Raw genomic sequence first — 23,901 nt, 5'->3', positions numbered from 1 at the left:
ATGCTTTTCCCGTTTGCCGATGTGGTCTGCCTCTTTGCCGACGATGTCGGCGGTGTAGAGATTGTCGCCCAGCGGCTTGCGTCGTGGTTGAAGTTAGAAACACCTTCGACATCGTCGGTGCGTCCCTGGCTGGTCGTCGTCACGAACGGCGGCGACGAGAACTCTGCACGCTGCCAGTTACTAGAGGCCGTCCGCAAGAGGACAAACGTCCATGCATCCGAGCGTTTCCACGGCGTCCGCGTCATCAGCCTGGCCGACACGTCTCCCAAGTCTTTGCGACGCCATCTCCATTCCTTGTGTTGGGACATCCTGAGCAACGAGCTTTCCTACATGGCCGAGACCAAGAGAGTTGAGCGCGTCCTCGCCAGCTGCCTTTTCTCGGCCACCCATCTCGCCGGTCTTCTACGCCACGCCACGGAGCAACTCGGTGATGCCGACGCTCCGCCCCTCAGCTTCCTCGCCGTCTCTCGGCTGAACAATCCGGTAGCGGCAGATCTACAAGCGCACCTCGCGCGGTTTCTCACACATTGCGACTCCGTCGACGCATTGAAAAGATTCGCCGTGCCTGTCATCGCCTCCAGCTTCCTGCTGGACCACTATCCCCCGGGCATGCACCGTACGTCCGCGGGCTTTGGTCACCCTGACTGTTACTGACCATCCGCAGTCTTTGATCCGCGAGACGTCTTCCAGATGTTTTACCAAGATGTGTGCTACAACGTGTGTGGCGCCGCCGTGCTGGCGCATGAAGGGTCCACCGACTTCGTCTTGCCGTCTCAATTCTCCAAGATGATCGAGGCCCAGATGGCCCGTATGTTCCGGCAGCTGACGACGGGCCAGTCCGCGGCGTCGCTCCATCGACAGCTTGTCGCCGCCTTCGCGGAGGACTGGGGACGGCTTCGGTCTGACAGCACATGTTTTCATTGTCTCCGGCGTCGCCCGCAGTTCTTCCCCGAGTGTGGCCATGGCCAGTGCATGAATTGTGTCAAGGTTTTTGGTGTGACGAGTGCGGCCGATCCGTGGCTGATCGACGTCGACGAGTGTCTTCTTTGCGGACGAAATGTTGGCATGAAGATACGGGTGAAACCGGATACCGCGTCGGTCCGTGTGTTGTGTATTGACGGTGGCGGGACCAGGGGAAAATATCCCCTGAAGCTGTTGAAGCAGCTCGAAGACGACATTGGCCTGCCGGACCACCCTGTGCAGGAAAACTTTGACGTCGTCTTCGGGACCAGCTCAGGTTTGTTTCGAAACGTTGCTGTTGCAGGTGTGAGTTGCTTTTTAGCTGACAAGTCGTGGCAGGCGCAATCAGCGCCGGTGCTCTCTGCATCAACGGCTGGACGGTGGATGAGTGCATTGCCCGCTTCGAGTCCCTATCAAACCAGGCATTCACGCCCCGCGGGGTCCCGTCCATCCCCATCATAGGTTCTCTCATACGACTGATGATGCAGATTCCATTTTTTGCCACAATTGTTCGTGCCGCGGCGTTGCTCCTTTTCGATAGCAGGTATCCGTCGCAACACATCGAGCAGGCGTTGCGAGACATGTTCGGCTCGGAAAGAAGCATCGCCGACTACTCGGCCGCCGACACGATGGGTGCCATGGTCGGGATGACGGTCGCCACCGTGCAGGATGCAAGCGCCTGCATCTTCACCAACTACAACGGAGTAGGCCAACGGGTCGGAGATCACGGTAGTTTTCCCATTTCCGATGAAGCGGTCCGATGATGCGACTTGATAACGCGATCCAATAACGCGACCAAATACCGCATACCGATGCTGATGGGATTCACAGAGTACGAGGTATTGACGACGACCGACAGCGGCGGGCAGGTATCTTTGTGGGAGATGTGCGTGCTTTCTCGGCGTCCATACGTCACGCCTGCATCTTGCCCGTGTCGTGGCTGATCTGACCTGCAGCATCCGGTGTGCAACCGCCGCTCCGTAGTCAGTACTGGCCATCTCATTGCAGCAACACCGTCGACTGCTACACAGCCGATCGTTGCTAACGGGGCCGCGCAGTTATTTCACGCCTTGGTCAATCAACGGCCTCGGCACGTTCCAAGACGGCGGCTTGGTGGCTAACAACCCCTCCTCGATCGCTTTGCAAGAGGTTGCTTCGCTTTTCTCCGAAGCCCCCGACCCAAGCCTCCTGGTCTCAGTGGGTACAGGCTTCTCTCGGGGGGAAAAACCCATCGGGGGATGGCAGGGCTACTTCCCCTTCCGCCTGGCGCGGGCCTTTCGGGCCCTTCGAAGTGACGAGAAAGCCTGGCAACGACTCGTCACACACAAAAAGGTTGGTCGATCGGGTGAGTTCTTCCGCTTTGACGTCGAATTCGACGGCCCCGAGCCGCCGCTGGATAGCCTGTCCAGCTTTGAGGATCCTGAATGTGATGATGAATGCACTTTCGAAGGCCTGCCAGCCTTGAAGCGACTGCGGCTGTGTGCAAGGGCAGAGCTGTTCGTCTTTGAGCTGTGTGCCTCACAGCCATATGTGTTTTCTGATGGGGCGTACGAGTGCTGCGGACACATACGTTGTCGGCTGCGTGCCCACTCTGCAAGCTTGAAGGAGTTCATGTCGCAACTCGCCAGAAGCAAGGCTCACTTCCGTGTCGGCGGCCACAAAGTAGCGGGTGACTTTGCGCCATACCCGACGATCTGTCCAGACGGCCATTTCGTCTTGGAAGTGAAGTTTCGTGTGGCCAGTCTGCAGGAGTCCCTGGCCGTCTGCCTGTGGGAGACCCCCGACGACGGTCGCAACATCAGTGGCTCACCATTTACCGTTCAGCAGCTGGTGCGGAGCCAGAAGCTTGAGCAGTGCTTCGGTACCTCTGATCATCGTAAGAAACGATGTCGAGACAGCGACAATGATGAGGCAAGCCGTAAACGACCGAGATTCAGACCGTAGCGGTTTGCCGTCAGTAGAAGCGAAGCAGACATCCAATGCTGTTTCTGTTTTAGTATCAATAGCGCAACAAAGAACAAAGGTTGGTCAACTTTGTTTGATTCGACGTACTCTTGTTTTCTGATTTTGCTTGATCTTCTCTGTGTGATATATCAACCAAGGACAAAAAGGCCTCTATAAGTGACAGACGATGGTAACTGTTCTTAGGCCTAACCCGGCTCACTCATCACAACGATTGTCAGGACATGCAGCAGATTTTATTGTCTTATGTAAGCATGACTAAGTCTGCCGAGGACATGCCAGTGTAAGGGGTTTTCTTTCGTCTTCGTTCTTCATATTCGTCAATACCTCATATTGACCCCCACCTATCTATGGGCTGTCAGTCGCTGTCTGGCAATTATCATCTGGTGTTTCTTGCCCAATAAGTAACCATGCGTCCACAAATGTTGGCGCTGGCTGGACTGTACAATGTGGAAGTGAGGCTTGGCGTGCACGGGTCACAACACTCCGATGGAAAGGTTGTGGCCCGTGCACCAGCATCTCAGATGGACTTCACCGGTTGTACCTGGCGGTTGACCTGGATGAAATTGACCCATCGTGATGCATCGAGAATACGATGCAGGCAGAGACAGAGAAGTGTTGTGATAGTAAGACCAGCGCGGGAGCCCAAAATGCTTCGCAAATAGCGCAGGTCCAGGGCGCCGGACCCGCTGAGAACGGGTGGGCCGGTGGCACAGCCCTGGCGGTCAAACTGTGGTGAAAATGCTACCAATTTACGATGATGACTGATCGATTGTTTGACCCCTCCTTGGTTTCACACGCTGATACTGTAGCACGCTGTCATGTGCATTCAGACGCAACAAGACACCTTTTGGTTGAGGTAACCCCTGAACGGACTACCTGTGGGGTTGTGGTTAGTGGCCAATTCCGGCTCTTGTAGGGGTTGCTACAGGTGTAATCTGCCAAGCAACACAAGCTACAGGCCCCACCCCTTGCTCGGTTAGCATGTCATCACGACACGGGCCGCCAATTGATGCTCTACTTTCGACTTTTTGGGCGCACGGTTCCTGGGTTCAATGGCCACAAAAGCCAGACTCCGCCGAAAGAAAATGGAGCCCCAGAAGCATTCCGCCATGAAGCTCTCGCTCGGGACTGCTTCTGGCTCCAGGAACTTGCAGAGCCCTATGCATTTCCTTTTACTCGATCTCGTGGTCATTCACCAAGAGAATGAATACATGCAAGGAGAGTTTCGTCCCGTTGGATTTAATGCCAGGATTTCCCTCCGAAGCATGGTGGAAGGATCGCCGTTGTTTATCCCACATGTCCCTACGTCAAAACCTTACAGTGAATTTCACTGAGCACCCACTATCCCGACTATGCCTCTCTCACCGCAGGTTGCACAAGAAATCAGAAGCATCGTCGATGATGCTGTTCTCGACCCTAACCACGTTCCCGGAACGACTGTAGTAGTCGTCGACCGCAGCGGCACCGAGCACATCGCACACTCTGCGGGGAAGCGCGGAATATCATCCAACGAGCCAATGACCATGGAAACTGTATACTGGATGGCGTCCTGCACAAAAATGATCGTGGGGATCGCATGTATGCAGCTGGTAGAGAGGGATCTCCTCAAGCTGGATGACTCTGACCACCTGGAGAAGTTGTGCCCGGAACTAGCTGACGTCAAGGTCCTGAGTGTAGAGGGGAAGCTTGTGGAGAAGAAACGAGGGATCACTCTTCGCATGTTGCTGACACATACGTCCGGGTTTGGATACGCATTCTTGAACGAGCGATTGCGAAACTGGAGTCTCCCTGCTGGGATAGACGAGTTTTCGGGAAGCATCCAAGACATGAAGCAACCGTTGGTATTCCAACCAGGAGAATCATGGGAGTATGGTGTAAGTCTGACTACCCATTTCTTCTTGTGACCTACCAGCTTCCTAACCGATGTAGATCGGCATCGACTGGGCCGGCATTGCTCTGGAGCGGGCTTCCAACACGAAGCTCAACGATTATATCCAGGTCAACGTTTGTCAGCCGCTCAACTTGCGTAGCGTCAACATGGTTCCGACCCTGGAGATGAAGAAGGGATTGGCTTATATGCACTCCAGAGAGCGTGGAGGCAACATCGTCGCTCGGAAACACCCTCTTCATCTTCCGCTGGTTGTTGAGTCGGAATTGGAGAACCACGCTTGCTTTAAAAGTGGTGGCGCTGGAATATTTGCAAAACCTCGAGAATACACCCGTACGTCGTTGTTCAAGCTGACTGGGGTCGGACTACAGCGTTGACCGTCCGCAGGCATATTAGCGGTCTTTTTGCACGACGGCACCTGTCCGCTCACGAAAGCTCGAATCTTAAAGAAAGAAACGGTTGACGAGATGTTCACGGACCAGATTCCGGATGTTCCTGGCTCTGCCGAGGACGGGGTTCAAGACGCCAAGACCAAGTTGGGCAACATGCTTCCTGAGCTCTCTGGAGTTCTCGGTGGCTCGCCCCGAGGATGGGGCTTGACGTTTATGATCTCAGGCGGCAAGACTGGGCGATCGAATGGAACCGCCTGGTGGGTGGGGCTGCCGAATTTATTCTGGTGGTGTGACAGAGAGAACGGTGTTGCTGGGATGATCTGTTCTCACATTTTGCCGTTTGGCGATCGAGCAGTTGTCGAACTTTGGTCTCAAGTAGAAACCACGGTCTATGGGGGACTTCGTGCTACGACCAAGGATGGACTTCCGTTGTGAGTCTGGTTCTTAAGTCGGGGTGGTGTCGAAATGTTTGTTGTCTTCAACTGAGCACACTTGTAGTTAAATTGCGGATGATCGATGCTGATGCTGAAACGTGCTCGAGCATGCCCCATGTATTACGTAAAGCACTGTGGAAACTATTGTGTATCAGGCTTTCGGTTTGTTTAAGCTGTAGATGATGCGCCGCAAAGCGCGGGGGACGTCGGAGAACAAGGTCCACATGGAGCGGACCCAGCGAGGGCCCGTTGTCACGTCAGACAACCAGTTCGTACAACTGTATGCCGCTTAGAGGGCTCAGGTGTATTGCAGACTGTCAATTTATGAAATTCGGATTAAGCTTATATCTTTATGCTTATGGCGGTGGGAAAAGGGATCTCTGAAGCACGATACAGAACAGACTGTCTCCTTTACATCTTACGTCCACCGTAGGCAATCCCACAATGACTTGAGGGCCAGCCCGTACGTTTCCACTGGCCCTACTCCCCAATCTGCCGCTGTTCAACAGGGAGAGGCCGGGGATGAACTGTCTCCGGCGCGATGTCTTCTATGGAGGCTGATCTTGCATTCGGACCAAGCCTGGCGCCGCTGTTGGTTTGCCCTGGCGTTATCCCCTTGTTGACGCAGAATTCCGGCTCCCACCCGCCTCCCAGTATATGGGCTTCCACCTAAACAGATGCTAGGTGAGTAGATAAACGTACAACAAGGATGACGTAAGTCATTCGCTGAGGTGTGTGGAGAGAAATCTGACCCCTGCAAGTGGATACCACTCCAAAGTCGTTCATGGACCTGGAAAAGAACTGGCCATGTTGAAGTGCCCATCGATCTATCAGTTGGTATGGAAGCCGCAAGTGGCAACGTGCACCCAGACCACCGTACAGCTGGCGGCTGGCTGAGGTCCTTTCTCTACCGAAACAGGTCGAAAGCAATACCAACTGTGCCAATTTCGGCGGCGGAGACGCTTGTGTGTCTTCAGCGATTTGCCGAATTCTCTGGTGCACGTATGCTGTCATGTAGCTCGTCAGCAAGAGGGTCCAAAAACATCCAAGGCTCGAAATCCCCGAGGGAAAACAGCGGAAACCGGCTTAGCTCTCGGCTGTAGTTTCCTTCTGGACAATGTTGGTCATTGCCAGTGGGGCCGGGATGTTGAAAGTATCGACGGGCGCTTGTATCCACATCGAAGCCTGTTGTGGCTCTGCGGGTCAACAAAAGACACCGGATGGCAGTTTCGGCTGGCGCTTCCCTGAGGCGCCGATACGTTAGTGTGGGTATGGATAACAAACGTCGCCATCCTTGGCCTCGGACTAGGGGCCTGGGATCCGTGTGTCGCTGGGGTGTGTGGGTTGTTTGTTTGCTGACCAGGGACTCCAGACTTATTCCGCAGTCTGTCCGTCGGCTTTTAGAGCCAATTTTGGCGTCTTCCCTTCGCCCGGCAAAGCACAGCAGATAAACGATCTTCAGTACAGCACGACAGAGTATCGAGCATGAGATCCTTCGAAGATCTCCGAGCCGTGCTCACGTTCGCCGTCTTGTGGCGTCAGCAATCTCTATGTGGCTTCAAAGCCGTTTCAGACTCTGCGCGCCATCGCAAAGTGTGCCATATGGAACAACGCAAGCCCGAGATGGCTCTCACCTCGTTGCTGGCCATTCTTGCACTATCAAGTTCACCTCTACAACCAGGCTTGTACAAGTCCATAGCCAAAATTGGCGCTTGACGGGTGACGGTGGCTTCATGGGCCGCACGTTCGTGAAAAATCAACATCCCTGGCGTCTCCGGAACCCCAGCGTCCGATATGAGTTCGTCAGAGCTTCCGCAACAGCAGCAGTCGTCAGTTTTAAGGTATCCCGGTCCGTTCCAGATTTCTTTGCGTTGACCAAAGAAAGGTCCGGACCTGGAGATTCTCCTAAAGAGGCTATTGACGGCATCACTCAATCAAACAGGCACAGTCGTCACGTGAGGAGAAGACGATGCTGACCCCTGCTGTACCAACTCCGATTGTTGAGCGTTCCGTCCTCTCTCCCTCGGAGAGCAGTTTTGTTTCGCCAGAATGTTCCCGGCTGGGGTATCCATCCGGACGATGTTCACAACAGCTGACCGAGTCAGAAACACCAGGGTCCTCCAGCCGAGTCGACGCCGGTCATCAAAGTTGACTGGTTTTTCCTCTATCCTTGCAACAAAGACGGCGAGCGGGCTCAATTAGTGCGATTGTTGGAAACTGAGGAGGTATCGGGGAGTTATCTTGCTATCAAAGGAGGCAGCTGTTTCAAAGTTACTGGTTGGGACCTTCCTTTTGGTTGCTTAAAGACTTTCGAAACTATGTTGTCTTGACTGAGACTCACGTTCAAAGCTATTTCGAAATTTTCGGTTTACTCATCCCTGCCTGGCTTGTCTCATTCCTGGTCTGTTTCAGAAAAGGAACCAGTAGCGTAGCCCCTGTACCACGGAGTTCCTCCGCTCTATTTGTATGTTTCAGAGCCTGCTTGGATGGCTGAATGATGTAACGAGCCGCAACACCCAAATGCTTGTCCCTTAGTCTAGTCAAGCTTCTCGTGGTTCGTTTATATGCTTCCCATAGCCCTTGGTGGTTTTCATCTCCTTCGGACAAGGCGATGAGGTCGCGGAGACTGAGATGGTCGGCAAATAGGCTGAGAAATCGGCGATGCGGCCCAGGCATGTACTCTCGCATTTCGCGAAAGAAGCATTTGGATGGCTCCTTATGAGAGTAGTCGCCGGATTTGGTTCGTACTGGGCCGTGTTGCACTCCCAGGACCATGTCAAGGAACTGAAAGAGAGAACTTTGCCCGTTGCTTCCACCTTTGAACTGAGTCCAGGCTCCTTTCCCATGGCCCTCGTCGTAGAAAATGCCTTTTGGCAACCCTGCCGATCCCTGACCACCCTGGAGGAAAGGCCGAAGTTTGTGGAAAAACACATCAGGGTTACACTTCTCTTGTATCTTGCCTAAAATGTCGCTGAGCTTGTCGACTTGGAGCGCAAGACTGTGCAAGAACTCTATCGCAGCCGCGTAGTCCTTTTTATGCATGTGCGAAAGACAAGAGGTAGCAACAGTGATGATACGCCCCCCTTGTGCTTCCATGGCTACTGATACCAGATAGAACCAGGCTTCATCGTCCGTGCCGGTGAACGTATGCTCCACTGTAAAGCTCTCGAGCTGTATCTTGTCGGGCTCACTACTTTTGCAGTTCCACAAAGTCAAGGCAGCGTAAGTGGCAACTGGAGGCACTTCCAGGTAGTCTGATGTTGCGAGTAGTGGAAGAGTTATGGTTGGAGGCAAGACCTATGAGCAAAATGAGCAAGTGACTCTTCTCGGCAATGATCAACAAACCTCCGCCGGTGGATTCGAAGCCCATATGTAGCCATGGGCTAGAAAACTCAAGATGACATACGCGCGTCTCCACTCTGCTTTGCCGCGTAACCCCTTCGTACATATGATTGGAAGTTCTTCGACTTGAACTTGGATCTCTGCCGATTCGATCAAGGCCGGTAACTGAGCGATCAGTCTTTCCCAAGGTTGATATTTCGGGTCAGACAGTTGCTTGCATGGTGGTTCGGGAGGCAGGAACCCGTGTGTTTGGAATGAAGCGGTCACTAGGGAGCCAGTCGATGAAGCGAGGAAATCTGACATGTCTGAGACTATTAGAGGATTTGGTCCGACGCTGGTATGAGCGAAATCGAGTCAAAAAAGGGATCTTCAAAGAGCAGTCCGAGAAAGTTATGCTACAGTACAAGATTGATCTTCATTAGGAATCTGTACGCATGCTGACCATACAGTAGACATCAGGCTATTATTTGTGGATAGGTTTACGTGTCTCTGAGAGTGGACCATCTGGCTCCAAAAAGGCCAAAAAGTCTGTTGGGACTTACGTTACATTCTGCTTTCCAGCCTGGAGCTTTTTCGACTCCTTAGCTCAGTATCATAACGTGATGTGGAGCCATTAATGGATGTTCTCAACGCGTTCTGGCTATAACGTTGCTAAATGATAATAGCACTCGTGTCATCAATTACCGGCCGACCAACCAACGTACAGAAGCTAGAACCTCTGTTTGATTCAGTTTCTTGAATTGGACACCTTGTCAAAGAGCCACTTTTGGCTTCCATTACGGGTATCGTTCTGCTGTTAGCTACGTTCCACACACAACCATTAGGAGAACTTGACATTTTCAGAATCGGAAGAGATTTTGAACTCAAATACGCTGTGCAAGATGGTCGTCGAATTTCCAATCCTCATTGTCCAGTTGCCTCGACATAATTTTCATACTGCTCCTACTGACAGTCGATGGAAGTGAGTATCTCAGGCTTTCACAGTTTTGCATCTTGGAAGGAACAAAATCGGACTGGCTCATAAAATCTAGCATTTGTATTCTATTCGCTGCAATTCGTTCATGGAAGGGTGACAACAAGAACAGGTGAAAGCCAATTTTGCGCCCGCAATTAGCAACAAAAACAACAATTACCTCAAGAATGGCCACACTGCCCAAGCGTTTTGGAACTTATGGTGGGCAATATGTACCAGAGAGCTTTATATCGTTCTTGTCAGTACTCGAAACCGCCTTCATCAGAGAAACCAACGATCAGAGCTTTTGGGACGAGTACCGAAACCATTACGACTACATTGGACGGCCAGGTCGTCTCCATTTGGCCGAGCGGTTGACGGCGTATGCCGGCGGCGCACAAATCTGGCTTGCTCGAGAGGACCTAAATCACACTGGATCTCACAAAATCATCAACGCCTTAGGCCAAATTCTCCTGGCTAGGCGGATGGGAAAACAGAAAATCGTCACAGAGACGGGATCGGGTCAACATGGGGTTGCTGCAGCATCCTTGTGTGCGAAGTTTGGCCTGGAATGCGTGGTCTATGTTGGATCGGTGGGTGTTTGTAAACGCTTCTTGACTTTGTTCCATACTAACTGATATATAAAGAAAGACGAATCACGGCAATCGACAAATATGTGGAAAATGACAATGTTAGGTGCTACGATCATCACAGTCAAGACAGGAAGCCAGACACTGCGGGACGCGATGAACGAGGCGTTGCGTGCTTGTGCTGCGGACGACGACAAAACGTTCTATCTGGCCGGCACACCGATAGGACCTTATCCAATTCCTCTTGTTGTGCGGACCTTCCAGTCAGTCATCGGAGCGGAAACAAAATTACACGCCCTGAAGAAGATAGGACAGCTTCCAGATGCGGTTGTCACGTGTGTTGGCACTGGGGCAATTGCGGTTGGGCTTTTCTCTCAGTTTCTGGATGATACCACAGTCAAGCTGTGGGTATTGAGGCGGGTGGGGATGGCGTACAGACCTCTTCACACAGTGCTGCTATATCAAAAGGGAGCAGGGGTGTCTTCCAGGGTACCATGACGTATGTGTTGCAAGACGACCACGGTCAGATCAGACACAGCCATTCTATTGCTGCCGGTCTGGATCACCCTGCCGTAGGGCCTGAACTGAGTTCTTGGAAGGATTCCGGGCGCGTTGACTTCATTACAGCAACGGATGAAGAGGCAATGAATGCCTTCCGGTTAACGGCTCAACTTGAGGGGATCATCCCGGCATTGGAGTCCGCCCACGCCATTCACGGTGCCGTGGAATTGGCCAGGTCAATGTTACGCAGTGACAACATAATTGTTTGCGTCAGTGGAAATGGCGACAAGGACATTCATACAGTTGGCGGTTGGCCTATCTAGGATTAAGCCCCAAGAGTTGCGTTTGGTGACCGTAGCCAAATGTTTCTTCAATCAATCGAAGGCAATGGAAAGTTGTCCTATTAATTAGGACAAGTAGAGCTACTGTAACCAAAGCTTTCGCCATCATTTTGTGGCTGATGCACAAGACAATTAGAAAAAGCCTCTCGAGCGGAGAGGACTAGGTTCTACGTGGACTGATTTTGACGCCAACTAGCAGTCCATGTAAACTAGGGCTGTCTGGTATGTGCTTGAGGTGAAAGGTAAGGCGAATAGACTATTGACAAGTCAAATAGACTAGCTCTCATGTGCTTTGCGGAGAAGGCGCCCCCCATGACCATGTCCAGGAAGCCGCCCTCGGCGGTCGGATCGCTGCCCATGACCGTCTGCCAGCAACTTAAAGATACCCAAGAACACTTCCAGGGGTACAATCGCCTGATGGATGGTGAAGGCCACCGGATGGGAAAAGAGGTCAATAGAATGCGTGAGCAGCTAGAAAACATCGAGAAGAGCCTGACTCTAAGCTATACCAACTCGACATCCCCACAAGAGTCGTACGCCGAGATTGCATGAACGCCACCAACAAGTCAGCCCAGCAATGTACGGACACTCTCCCCGGGGAACACGGCTCCATCCACCTTGACCGATATCCTCTTCTGAACGGCGGATCTGTCACGCGTGGACGAAGCCGCCAAGAATAAGGCTACGGCAAGCACGGTCAGAATGGCGATAGAAACGGAAATGAGGCCGAGAAGGAACGAGGTCAAGTGGAGATGCAAGGGGGTGACAAAAGACGCGAGAACAGCGGATAGGATTAGGATTGTCGGCAGGGACGAAGTCGAACAGAGAACAGTCAAGCAGGTGACGGAGACGATGAAAGTGGCGGACGGAGTGCGCGTGCTGCGTGACAAATGGTTCCCCGTCAAGGTTGACCGTATCAAAAGCGCGGCTGTGGTGGACGATGAAGGCAAAGAGTTTCCAGCAGCGGCCGAGGCTTTCGGCCTAGAGAAGGACGCAACCAATGCTAAGATCCGCTGGCTCAGTGACCGGGAGGTAATCAAACCGTACGGGTCAGTGGCTGTATACGAAGCCATTGTCGGCAACGATCCGCCTGCAGCGATACAGAGTTCGGGGAAGGATCTAGCCGCTGAGACTTTTGCCAAAATCGTGCCTCTATGCACAGGAAAAGCTCTAATATTCGGGACAAGCGCGGTGATAGATCCAGGGAAGGCAGAGGGCGGGTCGAGATCCGTCATTTGTCGATTGACTCATCGGGCCCTCTTAGTAAAGGTCCTGTACAGACTGACCAAAGATGGTGGAAAGGCTGTAACGAATTAAGAAATGGAGATAGCAAAAGCTCAAACCAACTTGTTTTCCGAACTACATCGGTGGACTCTGAGATGTCTTGCCGCAGATGTAGTCTCCCTCTCCACAACACAGCTGACCATCCCAGTTGCCTACAACTTGGCCTAGCGCGTTGTGAGACTAAGGAAGGATTTGAAGTCCACCCGTGAACGTACCTAGGTCAATTGGGCTAGCCATTGCCGGGCTACCGGCTTTCTGACACAGGCATTCGTACTTGGTTGGGGACTCTGCCGATCTATCAAGCGAACACGACGAGCAAGACTCATCAAAGTCACCGCTGCAACAAAGTAAGCAGATGGCAGGCTCGTATTTAAACCAATCTTACCCGTTTCCCGGCTTCAGCTGACCACCATCATTCCAGAGACATTGACCAAGGTCCAAAGATGACCAAACAGGTGCCGAGATCGTACTGTTGCAGACTGCTGCTATCGAATTGGCACTTGGGCCCATTATGTACCACGAACCGCAGGTTTTTTGAAAGTTCGCTGCCTTCCAGCCGGAGCTTGGAAGCTGGGACGAGAGGCTGACACCGAAGAAGCCGAACTGCAGCAAGAGGAAGTTCGAATACATTGTAGGGATTGACGAGGAAAATTCACAGCACCATGCCAGAAACTTAAAAATACACGTCCGTTATATAAGGAATCTCGAAGCCAACAATGGCTTCACATGATTGGAACTAGGCCTGCCTTATCAGCTGTCGTCACTTACGCTCCTGATAGACGACAGTCCGTTCTGGCCCCGCAAATGCTTAGCTGTGTAGTGTTCAAGCGTATGTAGCAGCAAAATGTGTTTCTTCAATTCCGGCTTTACTCATTACAGCTAACTTCACCCAGGCCTCCACTGGCGAACTTCAGACCGCGGCATGTCCACAACGAACGGCTCGTGCTGTTTGGAAGCATAATCTGGCTTTTACCGTGTTGGACTACGTAGGTAAAACCGTGGAGCCGACTACGGACACTAGCAACAACGATAAGTATATCATTTTCCTTTCTCTGAACATCCTCACGTCTGTCGGGTTCTCATCACATCGTCCTACAGTCAAGATCCAAGAATGGGGGTTTTCTCTCAGAACAGGTTTTCACGTCATTTTGTTCTACTGTCTGGCTTAATGTGTGTCGCCTTGGGGCGCCTGGGGCGAGCAGAAATCGAGGTGTCCGAAAGAGGAGTGCAGAATCGTGCTGATGGATTTCTATCATCATGTGTTGACTGGGGTGCGTTGCTGAACGAAAAGTATAAAGTAGCAGCTTATTGCAGGTCGACAACTGGTGGATGGCAGTGGTCCGTGCTCAACTTGAACTCCTGTCTCGTCAACGTTCAGGGTGAACTCAAAGCGCAAGACGAGTAAGTTGCGATGCTGTCGTCACGATGAATCTAACATCTATAGTGGGCTTTTCTTCCGCACATGTGGCCCTTGCTGGCATGACAACTCAACTTCGTCTTGGGCGAATTATGCGTGCAGTTGCGAGATATCGGCGGGAGCGGGACGTCATACCGCGCATGGGATTGACCTCAGTAGAGTAGCCGATTGCTTTGTTCCAAGACTCAGCTAACGATTATCAGATAACCTTGTTGGGAATGATGACGGTGTCCTCTTCTGCGGCAATCAAAGAACCCATGGCGAAGTGGTGGATGAGGGGAGGGTCACTTGGTCAGGGCCTCATCTATTCATCACAGGGTCTTAGACCAAGGACGGATAGTTTGGGCGCCCCTTCATTTGCTGCCAATGGCATTTTATGAAGTTCTTGCAAGTATATGTGGTCACTTGTGGGACGCGCCTCGACCGGTCCATGTTGCAAGCGGCGTTACTAGATTTTTCAAGCACGACTAGCGTCAGCTAGAGCTTGTCAGCAAGAAGGTCCACAAACGTCTGCGATGAGTTGATGTTTAAAAATCAAGAAGCGGGAACCGATTCCGGTCGCGGCTACGCCGCATCGTATCTTTCGTGCACTTTGTCAACTGAAAGAACCGCAAATGGCTGTGTTGATAGGGTCTCAATAGGTAAGATCCGGAAACAAGTCTCGGTTGCTAGCGTATAACAAGATCCAACTGCTGCTTTCTGCGAAGGGCATCCTCAGCATTGTAACAGGCACGTAGTATCCAGGCTTCCGCATGTCCCTCTGCCGCGAAGGATCCACAAATGGCTGTGATGAAGGGGAGTTTGAATTGGATAACCAGAAACCGATTTCGAATGCGGCTGTGCTAATCTGTTGTAGATCAATGAATGTCTGGTCTTCTTGGGTTCGGGGTTGTGTGATCTGCCGCTACTTTTCGCCACAAGTGGCCGAGACCAAGACGGATCCTCTCCATCGGTCCAAGTCCCATCGGACAGTCGTCAGGCGTCTTTCTGACGGGAGCAGAAATCGGACGTAGGGATGGCAAGGTGCCGCTGATGACTCGTCGTCCAAAATGAGGCTCACAGTTGATGCTCACTTGTAAGCCACTTCGTCTCGAACGACGGCCGGATTCGCAAACACAAGGAAAAGCCATTTTCAGCTGTTTGGTTTGCGGTTGGCAGAGCATAAATCGGCTCAACATCAACAAAGCGCTCTGATGTACGAGCCGCAAGGGGGGAGATTGTTGATCAGAGCTCAAACCGGCTCGCATCACACCGTACCACAGAGCTCGTAATGGCTTTCGTCCGAGAGAAGTCATATTTGAGGGCGACGCAGTCACATCACGGCTTGTAGTCTCGGCCGACACAGCGATGGGTCAGATCACATCCGTACCTAGATGCTGTCAGAACTACTCAAAGTCACGAAGCCATAGCCCCTGTGGCGTCGGACGAGATCGTCTTTATACACGACAAAAAGGCTAAAGAGAAGGTCCGAAAATGTGGGGGAAGCGCGAAACGCAAAGCCGTACAGCTGGGCGAGGGGCCCCGAGTTTTTTCGGCCGTTATCCATTTCAATGCGACCTATGGAAAACTAGACGGGGCTGTGTACGTCCCCCAAGGCCAAAGTATTCCCGACGTGAACCAGTTTGTAAGTCTGGGCAACAGATTAAGTTTTGGGGGATTTCGAACGGTTCGAGCTGACGTAGGTCTGGACCAACTAGCGGAACTCGCCAACGGTATGCACGGAATCGGAGGCCAACGTCGGGTCACACGCCGTCGACGGGGGGAGACCACCCCCAAGCCCAGTCAAACGACGGTGGAGGCAAGCGACACAAAGGTGGGGGAGCTTACAGGCAGTGCAACAGGAGAGGGCGATGCCAGCGCAGCCGAAGTCGCAGACGACAATGAAGTCGCGAACGGAGACTCGGATGCTCCTCACGAAATCGAAACCAATGACAATGGTGTCGCTGATATCTGCGGCATCGCGTCGGACGCCCAACAGGACGACGCCCGTTTGGACGAAGATCCGGTCAACCTGGCACAACATGAGATACCCACAGAAACAGCTGTTCAGCGAAGATCGCAACGACATGACAAAGGACTTCGCCATGGTTGACACCGATACGACGGCTGAGACTAAGGCGGATGAGGAGGCCTCCTTCATCGCTTTGCTTGAGGTTGGCATGCATGATCTGTTTGAGGTGGAAGTCGAGACGATCAGTCGCCTTGATCTCACGGACGGTGTGTGCCTGCCGACTTCTGGACCAGTCGACAAGAGCGGGCAGGAAGAACAGACGAACACCACCATGCCTGGTGGGGAAAGCGTGGAGGTGAAGAAGACAAGAGGCGACGCGGTGATGGAAAATGCAGCGGGAAGCAACGAGGAAGCCCCTGGTCATGGGACGAAAACCCAGAAGACGCCAACTGCTGCTGTTGCGCGCGATCTGCGGACTGCAATGAACACACAAAAGATCCACCGCTTCTTTTGGCAAGTGTCGAAGCAGATTCGACTTGCAAGACGGCGGGAAGACTTTGACAGCGGGCATATCCGCCAGATCCGGCTAGGTGTCAGAGCCGGTAGGGAAGTCCGAGCAACGGTTTAGAGCCGAGGAAACCGAAGTGTGACGCCGATTTGTGACGCCATCAAACCACCGCGACTATGAGTTTGTAGAATAACAAGTAATCATTAAGAAAAGAACAGCGGTTCGTACATACAGTAATCGCTTTCACTGGTTCAACCTTGACCTAGTGTCAGAGCGAGAAGAAGCTGACATCCTTGATTGAGCAACAAGAACGTCAAGGAAAAGACGAGGGCGACAACGGCAAGCGACCGGGGATCTTTCAAGTCCTCCTGCAGGTACTGATGCAACTGTGGCTTACTAGGTATGATCGCCAGTGTTGCCGCCGCGTCAAATGTAGTCTTCGCATCGGGCCGGTCGGCGCTCTGGGCACTGGTTACAGCACTCCTACGCGTACCGCGTGCCGCCTTTGAGGACTAATTGCAACAAAGAAAAGACGGTATAGGGCTGCTTGAGGCTATTGAATTACAGTATCACTTGTAACTAGCTCTGTTTTTAAATATTACAGAAGAAATAGTCGACAAGAACTCTGCATTTACTACCCCTAAACATACATGCATACAACAGCGGGTCAAAACACCCCGAGAAGTAAGCTACGCAATTCTTCGCCTGCTACGTTATGTATCCGAGTGGAGAGCAGCTTTCAGATCTGCCTTCCAAATAAGAGGTCTAGTAACTTTCGAGATTGCCGGCCATTCCGTTATCTCAGTAGGTACGCCTTTAGAGCAAGGGGCTGTTCGTTTTATATAGACTACCTTGCCAAGCCTCTTGACCAGGCAGAACCAGTACGGTCGTAAATATACTCTTTGCAGGCTTGAACATCGCTGAAAAAGCTCCAAGGCGTTGACGCATGGTTTCTCATTGAGTATGTGATCGTCAATCCGCTCTAGGTAGTCCGCAAGGTCTTGACCTTGTAACGGATGCTGGTGGGGCACATATTGCTCGTTTGTAAGAGCAAGTCTCTGAAGCTTAGTGAGCTGCTGAATGGTAGAGACAAGATCCTGTGTTCGATCAGTATTAGCGAACATGGTTTCTAGACGTCGAAGGGAAGAATTCATTACCGATACTCTTACTCCATTGAGTCCACCTCTTAGTAGGAGGTATCGAACGTTTGGAAAACGGTCCACCGCCTCTTGCACATCTCTTAAGGACCAGTCTTTTTTTTTTAGTTCCACTGTATCTAGCTTGGGGTTCAAAGAAAGTTCTTGAAGAACGGATGCTGATTCAGGCGGAACGCGAAAGCGGAAACTCAGGCTACGTGCGTTGGGAAACACTGTCGAAAAAGATCCAGGGGTTGTTTTTCCATAATACAAGACTGTATTTACTGAAAGCAAAGTTCTTTTGCGGAGAACAGCATAGAAAGGATCGATTAGAAACTCTCCACCGTAATTGAAGTCAAGCAAGAGTTCTTTGAGACCGCTCATACGGCAAAGGACTTCGGCAAAGAGGGCTGATGCCGCTACGTTAGAGGGGCCATCGGTAGCCTCCGGAGACTTTCGGATACGGATAGCAAAGAGTCTAGAGTATGGCTTAGTACCAATACTCAAAGGTCCCTGTTTGTAATGATAGGGACTGTCAACGCTACCTGACTACCGAAAGAATTTGTTTGTTCCGGTCAATAGACTGTAAGAAGTCATAGAATTGGCCCCTCTGAATGCAGACGCTGATCGATTTGAACATGTACGGGATACATATGGATCGAGCAGGTTTGCTTGAAGCGGAGAAGTTTACTAGGCTCTCAAGGTCGCACTGCTCCCATAATTCGATGATGTTGAGTTTCAGCTCGAACGGTAGGTTTAGAATAGGGAACGACTTCGAAGCAGTAGGAGCGACGGAATTTTTCGGTGCAGGAGTCGAATCAGAGTTAAGCGCAGTCCGATTCGAAAGAATGATGGCATCGGCAGCATTGTGCGTGAAAGGCTTCATTTTGAGTCTGGGAGCTAAAGCAAAGAAAGAGCAGGAAAAGGGTGTATTTCATCAGCTTTTGCGTCAACATGACTTAAAGGACAAGTAGCACGTCCTCACGCCTATAGAGGCAGTCTATATATACTTGAAAGATCGTTGCATGGAGGAAGGCAGAAGCGGGGCCAAGATTTCCAATCAGAATTATTCAACATTGAGAACATAATTTCTGCAGATGGTAGTGATTCCGACACCAGTCCTGGCTTTGATGCACGGTCTGTTTCCTGAATCTCGACGCCAGCCAAGTAACCAACCAGCATGCGGCAGCAAGTATACGTAAACTGAAATTAGAAGTGATGTTCACTATCTCGACGGCGTAGATGTCGTCCATTGGGACCCTGGTTGGCTACGCAGCATAGTAGAGGGGAAGCAAATGGCGGTGAGGGCATTTGGAAGGTGCAGATTTATGCGGTTACCAGGATGGAAACCGTATCACGCATCTAAATTAAGGGTAGTCATTGTTCAGAATAACCTCAAAGCGTCAGAACGAAAGACAGATCAGGCCACTTGGTCGCTAGGCAATTACACAAGCGTCGCCGCCGCCAAGATCGGCACAACTAGTAACTCAACCCCCCTACTTGCGAGACACCCCCACATCCGAAACACTATCACCACCACTATCACCACCACTATCACCACTTATTTCACCACCACCACCACCCACCCATATGCAACTTCCGGCCTCACTGGGTAATTCGGATGCACTGGATTCATCCAGACTATCCATATTGCCGATATCCGGACTTTGCGCCCGCCGGATATCCCATATAGTGGCAAAGGTGCTGTTAGGCGATAGGGGGACCTTTTTCCTCTTGCGTTGCCGTAGGTCCTCTAACTTGCCCTCTAGCTGGCGGACCTGGTGCTCTAGAAGTGCCACTCTAGATGCCTGGTCATCATACCCCTTTTGCACCTTTCTAGATAGGTGACGAATAGTATAGGTATCTAACCTATCCTTGCCTATCTGGGTTAACTGGCGTAGTTGATGCCGTAGCTCGGTAGACCGACGAGGGGTTGACCATGGGACGATAGATAGGACTTCATCCCACTGTTGGCTGCTAGGCTGGTTAGTCTGCTGGCTGGTCTGGCTGGTCTGCTGGTCCTTAGTTACCATAGGGTTAGATAGAGGCCGCTGTATGCATATTGGCCATAGTCCAGCTGACCTCCAGCCACTTCTAACGTTCTGGGCTGTTATGGCTGCATCTCTGGCCCTTATATAACAGGCCAGAAATGCCCTCTTGCCAGCAACAGTTGAATCATTAACCCAGTCATCTAGATATCCAACCTCCCTACGATAGGCATGCTTCAATGGGCTGAAGACTGATATATCCAGTGGCTGGAGGACAGCAGAGGAGTGTGGCGGTAGATATAGTAGATATATCTTGTTCTGGAAGCATTCCCACATGAAGTCTGTAGATATATGACTGTAATGCCCATCCAAAACCAGCAGTCTGGCTGCCTCTGGTTCACTAGGCATAGTGCCTGGGATAAACACCTTCTTCAACCATTCAAGGGCAGTTTTTTCAGTCGTCCAGCCATTATCCGTATATGTGAAGTGCCATCCTTTATATCCAGATAGGTTGGATGGGAACCACTGGGCCTGGACTGACTTGCCCTTATATATAACCAGTGGGCATAGGGACCTCCCATCGGCAGCCACACACTCGATAATAGATACCCATGCCCGGGATCCTGGCTGCTTTTTCTGGATATGCTGAGATGCTGCAGAGCCCAGCACTAGCCCATTAGATCCCCTGCCTTCCATAATGCCAGTTTCATCCATATTCCATCGGTTGGATGGATGGATTCCCTGGATGGCAGGGATATTGGTCAGAGGATGGAAAAACCCCTGGATAACCTCGGAAGAATGGGCCTTCCATCGCCGGGCATCGATTGCTCTGGATCGCTGGGTCCTAATTGATGGGTTTCGCCGCAGGAACCGGCATACCCATCTCTTGCCCAGAGGTTGATGGGCATCATGGGTATCGCCCAGCATACGCTCTGCCAGGCCCTTTAGTTGTTGATGGGTAGGGCCAGCGCCTAGGGCATCCTGGATTTGAACCCATCCAGCCAGATAATCCTCCTGGGCTTGGGATAATCGCTGCATATGGGTATAGGCAGTATTTTTGCTTTGCCGCCCATGGAATCGGTGATGAAGTGATGCAACTGGTATACCCCATGCGCGAGCTGTTTCCCGGATACCCTTCCCAGCTGCTACCTCTAGAAGGGCCCGTTGGAGCTCATCTTCGGAGTATTGCTTCATGATGGGTTGAAGAAGGTATTCTGAGAAAACGGCGTTGTTTGGTTATATATGGTAATTGTTATGATAGTTTAAAAAAGGTGGTGATGGTGGTGAAGGAGGAGAAATGGGGTGTTTCGGATGCGGGGGTGTTTCGGATGTGGGGGGGTTGAGTTATTGCTTCCAGCCTATGGCGGCCTGGGTGCAGGTCGTCAGTTGCGGCTTTCACACCAACTCGTGCAGAGATGTCCAAGAGTTAAAAACTTCGTTTGTGGTGTATGTGCAGTATACAGCAACTCTTGTCCGAGAAACTCACCATAAAATCCTTCCCATCGCTACACTGTTACAATGGGCACTTCTTTACTCAAGACCTCCATTTTTAATTCCCATTGCTATGTCAACTCGCTCATGTCACTCCTCTGATGGCCCTTATCAGTCTCATCGGCAGCGAGTAGGGCCTCAAAAGTTTGAGACTTATGTTGCCAAAGGCATGGTGAAGAAGCCTGCACACAAAGAACGTAGAATTTGCACAACTCCGGAACGACACAGACCCATAGGAAACTCTGCCATGATTAAGTTGCAAGATTCTCGGCATAACAGACGATGGTACCAGAATACTCTTTCCAGAAGCTACGCACATTGGATTCAAGCTTTAGCTTTTGTAAAAGGCCGATTCGACATGCAGAATGGGCATCCATACGATGCAGAAATTGGGCGATGGCAAGAGGCACCAAGTTCTGTTCTGAGAACAGAACGTTCGCAAGGGGGGAAAAGTAGCAAGAGAATCCGGATACTGCTTCAAATTTGTGGTATCCAACATGGAGATCTGCATACGTACTAGAACAGCCCGAACGCGACTCTTCGATTGCCATGGAAGCGCTTGTGGATCTTGCTTAGGGAAACAAGCTGCGAACCAGGTATGAGCCTTATGGATAGGGTACGCGGTGGAGCAAGCAAGCTCCTTGCTGTGCGGCTGAGAGTAGCCCTTGCTGAAAGCCAGAATCAGCTCTGAGCATAAGGCTAATCATCTAGAACGTACTTAGGCATTGCAAGTGACCAGTCAGTAGGACGTGCCGCTCGGAGCAAGTATGGCTTCCTTCATAGCAGATCCTCAATGTCCAAAGCTAGAAACAGGATCTGTCATGTCCCATGTTCCTGCGCCTGATCATCATCTATCGAAGGAAACCCATCGCAACACTTTCTCCAATGCCTCTACTTAATGTTGTCGACTCCAACGTCCTCAACCAACAGACGCACGTTCACATACCATACAACGAACACGAGTCATCTGCAAAACAGCTTGGGTGGTTTATAAGACTAGATCGAATTTTGTATTGTTGGGCATTTCAGCGAGAGAAGAATTAGAAAAGTCTGCTGCTCGAATGCGTCTGTAGCAGCTCGCTGGATGTCCTAGGCACGACTCCCTGGGCCAGATTACTTGTAAAAGTTTCGTCCGACTTCAAAAATCCCTCACCCCAAGTCCGATCTCACAGTTCCACACCTGCAAACGTTCTGCGTAGCGCTCGCCAGCACTCACACTCGCACGCCGTCACGTCTCTGCACTGGCTCTATCTCTATCAGAGATAGGTTCCCAGGCGGCACCACGGGGAGGTTGCAGAGTCCGAATTTCGCCGCCCCATCACATAGTGGCATCGCTGGAAAAGCATCAGCGGGAGGTAGATAGAATCATGCAGAACCGTTGCGGCGGCATCGTTGGAATGGCATCAACGGGAAACAAAGGAAATCGGGGCTGGAGGCCCAGCCCGACAAGAGAAACCCTCAATCCAAGCCGGACAAGACGTCCCTACTTATAGTCTTGAGCATCCGCATCTGGCTCTTACCAGAAGCCAGTTCTGGCCCGTCCTCCCAGCCACACACCAAGGACCTTACCGACCACTCCATTTCCCAGGTCGAAAAAGTTGGATCTGGCTCTTGTTGGGCGCTATTCAGGGTGTCTCCAAAATCCATTTCCAGTTCCCTTCAAACCGGCTGAGTTTGGAGCGAGAGCATCCCCAGCCACACGACAAGGATCTTGCATGCTGAGTTATGTCCCCTGCTCGCAAGATCCAAATCTGGTTCTTTTGGAAGGCCATTTATCACTTTTTGGTTCCGGCTTTGGGAGCTTTGGGAGACAACCTGCCCAGCCACGCGACTAGGCTCTTGCCCTGGTGAGTAGATATGGATGCCCAGACCTAGAGATCCAGTTCCAACATCGCCGCAACGATGAGGCAGGTGCCAGTTTTGGCCTTTGGTGGAGGATGTCCCCAGCCACGTCCCCAGCCACGCAACAAGGAGCTTTCTTCCTCTACTACTTACGGTGACTGTAAGATCCATATCTGGCTCCCCATTGCTATGTTGAAAAGTGCGGAACATGCTAAGAGCCTGTTGGGCTCGCAAGATCCCAAGGTGAGTCATCCAAGCTACACAGCGAGCACCTTGTTGTGCCGTGTATGGACCCCGCAAAGATCCATTTCCGGCTCCTATTAATATAGTGGAAAGCCATGGCCTGGAAAGCCAGTTGTAGCGCACCTGCGATTGGTCGAGAGTCTTCCCAGCCATGTAACAAGGCGCTTTCTTGCTCTGACACGTGTTCTATCTGCACAGTCCATATCCAGCCCCTGCAGGAGCAGGTTCTGACCTTTCATGGAAGGTGTTCTCAACCAGCCGACAACGACTTTAACTGCTCTGCTACAGTAGAAGGCGAATTAAGCGTCGCTAAAATTACAGTTAACATCTTTAGTGGTGGTGGTGTGGGCCTGTGGCTCATGCGGCTTGGCAGATTGACCCTGAAGGGACGAAGTTCTCAAGGAACAATCACTAACAGAGCCAGAAATGGACGCTGACCAGAACCCCACTGGTAATCCGTTTAGGGGACCACCGCAACCGAAATAAGATGTCTTGCACACATTTGTGCTACTGTATCCTTCCTCCCGCAACAGAGCCAGAAACGGATGCTGACCACAATCCCACTGGTAATCCGTTCAGGGGACACCTTAGCCAAAAGGTGCGCAGCACCCATCTGCTGCCCTGTCTGTTGTTCCTCCGTTCCTCGTCGTCTTCCACCTCCCCAAAAGCCACGACC

The 23,901-nt window shown here is 51.6% G+C and overlaps 6 protein-coding genes across 6 annotated transcripts; 4 read left to right on the top strand and 2 right to left on the bottom strand.

Annotated features, from left to right (window-relative positions):
- Positions 1 to 4,277: 4,277 nt before the first annotated feature.
- Positions 4,278 to 5,640, top strand: CDEST_02139 (Putative beta-lactamase/transpeptidase; the record flags this gene model as incomplete). Its single annotated transcript, XM_062918298.1, has 3 exons — positions 4,278 to 4,799; positions 4,855 to 5,146; positions 5,201 to 5,640. 3 exons carry the CDS (start codon positions 4,278 to 4,280, stop codon positions 5,638 to 5,640), a joined length of 1,254 nt encoding a protein of 417 aa, XP_062774349.1.
- A 2,348-nt stretch (positions 5,641 to 7,988) lies between these two features.
- Positions 7,989 to 9,284, bottom strand: CDEST_02138 (Putative indoleamine 2,3-dioxygenase; the record flags this gene model as incomplete). The annotated part of the gene is made up of 2 exons (XM_062918297.1): positions 7,989 to 8,936; positions 8,985 to 9,284. The coding sequence occupies 2 exons, from the start codon at positions 9,282 to 9,284 to the stop codon at positions 7,989 to 7,991; spliced, it is 1,248 nt and encodes a 415-aa protein (XP_062774348.1).
- An 837-nt stretch (positions 9,285 to 10,121) lies between these two features.
- CDEST_02137 (Putative tryptophan synthase beta chain-like, PALP domain, tryptophan synthase beta chain/beta chain) lies at positions 10,122 to 11,347 on the top strand (the record flags this gene model as incomplete). Its single annotated transcript, XM_062918296.1, has 3 exons — positions 10,122 to 10,530; positions 10,585 to 10,858; positions 10,921 to 11,347. 3 exons carry the CDS (start codon positions 10,122 to 10,124, stop codon positions 11,345 to 11,347), a joined length of 1,110 nt encoding a protein of 369 aa, XP_062774347.1.
- A 1,377-nt stretch (positions 11,348 to 12,724) lies between these two features.
- On the bottom strand, positions 12,725 to 13,279 carry CDEST_02136 (Putative cyanovirin-N; the record flags this gene model as incomplete). Its single annotated transcript, XM_062918295.1, has 3 exons — positions 12,725 to 12,813; positions 12,865 to 12,986; positions 13,035 to 13,279. 3 exons carry the CDS (start codon positions 13,277 to 13,279, stop codon positions 12,725 to 12,727), a joined length of 456 nt encoding a protein of 151 aa, XP_062774346.1.
- Positions 13,280 to 13,760: 481 nt separating this feature from the next.
- Positions 13,761 to 14,259, top strand: CDEST_02135 (Putative cyanovirin-N; the record flags this gene model as incomplete). Its single annotated transcript, XM_062918294.1, has 2 exons — positions 13,761 to 14,050; positions 14,169 to 14,259. The coding sequence occupies 2 exons, from the start codon at positions 13,761 to 13,763 to the stop codon at positions 14,257 to 14,259; spliced, it is 381 nt and encodes a 126-aa protein (XP_062774345.1).
- Positions 14,260 to 16,000: 1,741 nt separating this feature from the next.
- Positions 16,001 to 16,645, top strand: CDEST_02134 (uncharacterized protein; the record flags this gene model as incomplete). Its single annotated transcript, XM_062918293.1, has 1 exon — positions 16,001 to 16,645. The coding sequence occupies one exon, from the start codon at positions 16,001 to 16,003 to the stop codon at positions 16,643 to 16,645; it is 645 nt and encodes a 214-aa protein (XP_062774344.1).
- Between the last annotated feature and the right edge of the window lie 7,256 nt (positions 16,646 to 23,901).

Source organism: Colletotrichum destructivum, chromosome 1 (genome assembly GCF_034447905.1).
Source record: "Colletotrichum destructivum chromosome 1, complete sequence".
NCBI lineage: Eukaryota > Fungi > Ascomycota > Sordariomycetes > Glomerellales > Glomerellaceae > Colletotrichum > Colletotrichum destructivum.
This window is presented reverse-complemented; position numbering and strand designations above follow the sequence as displayed.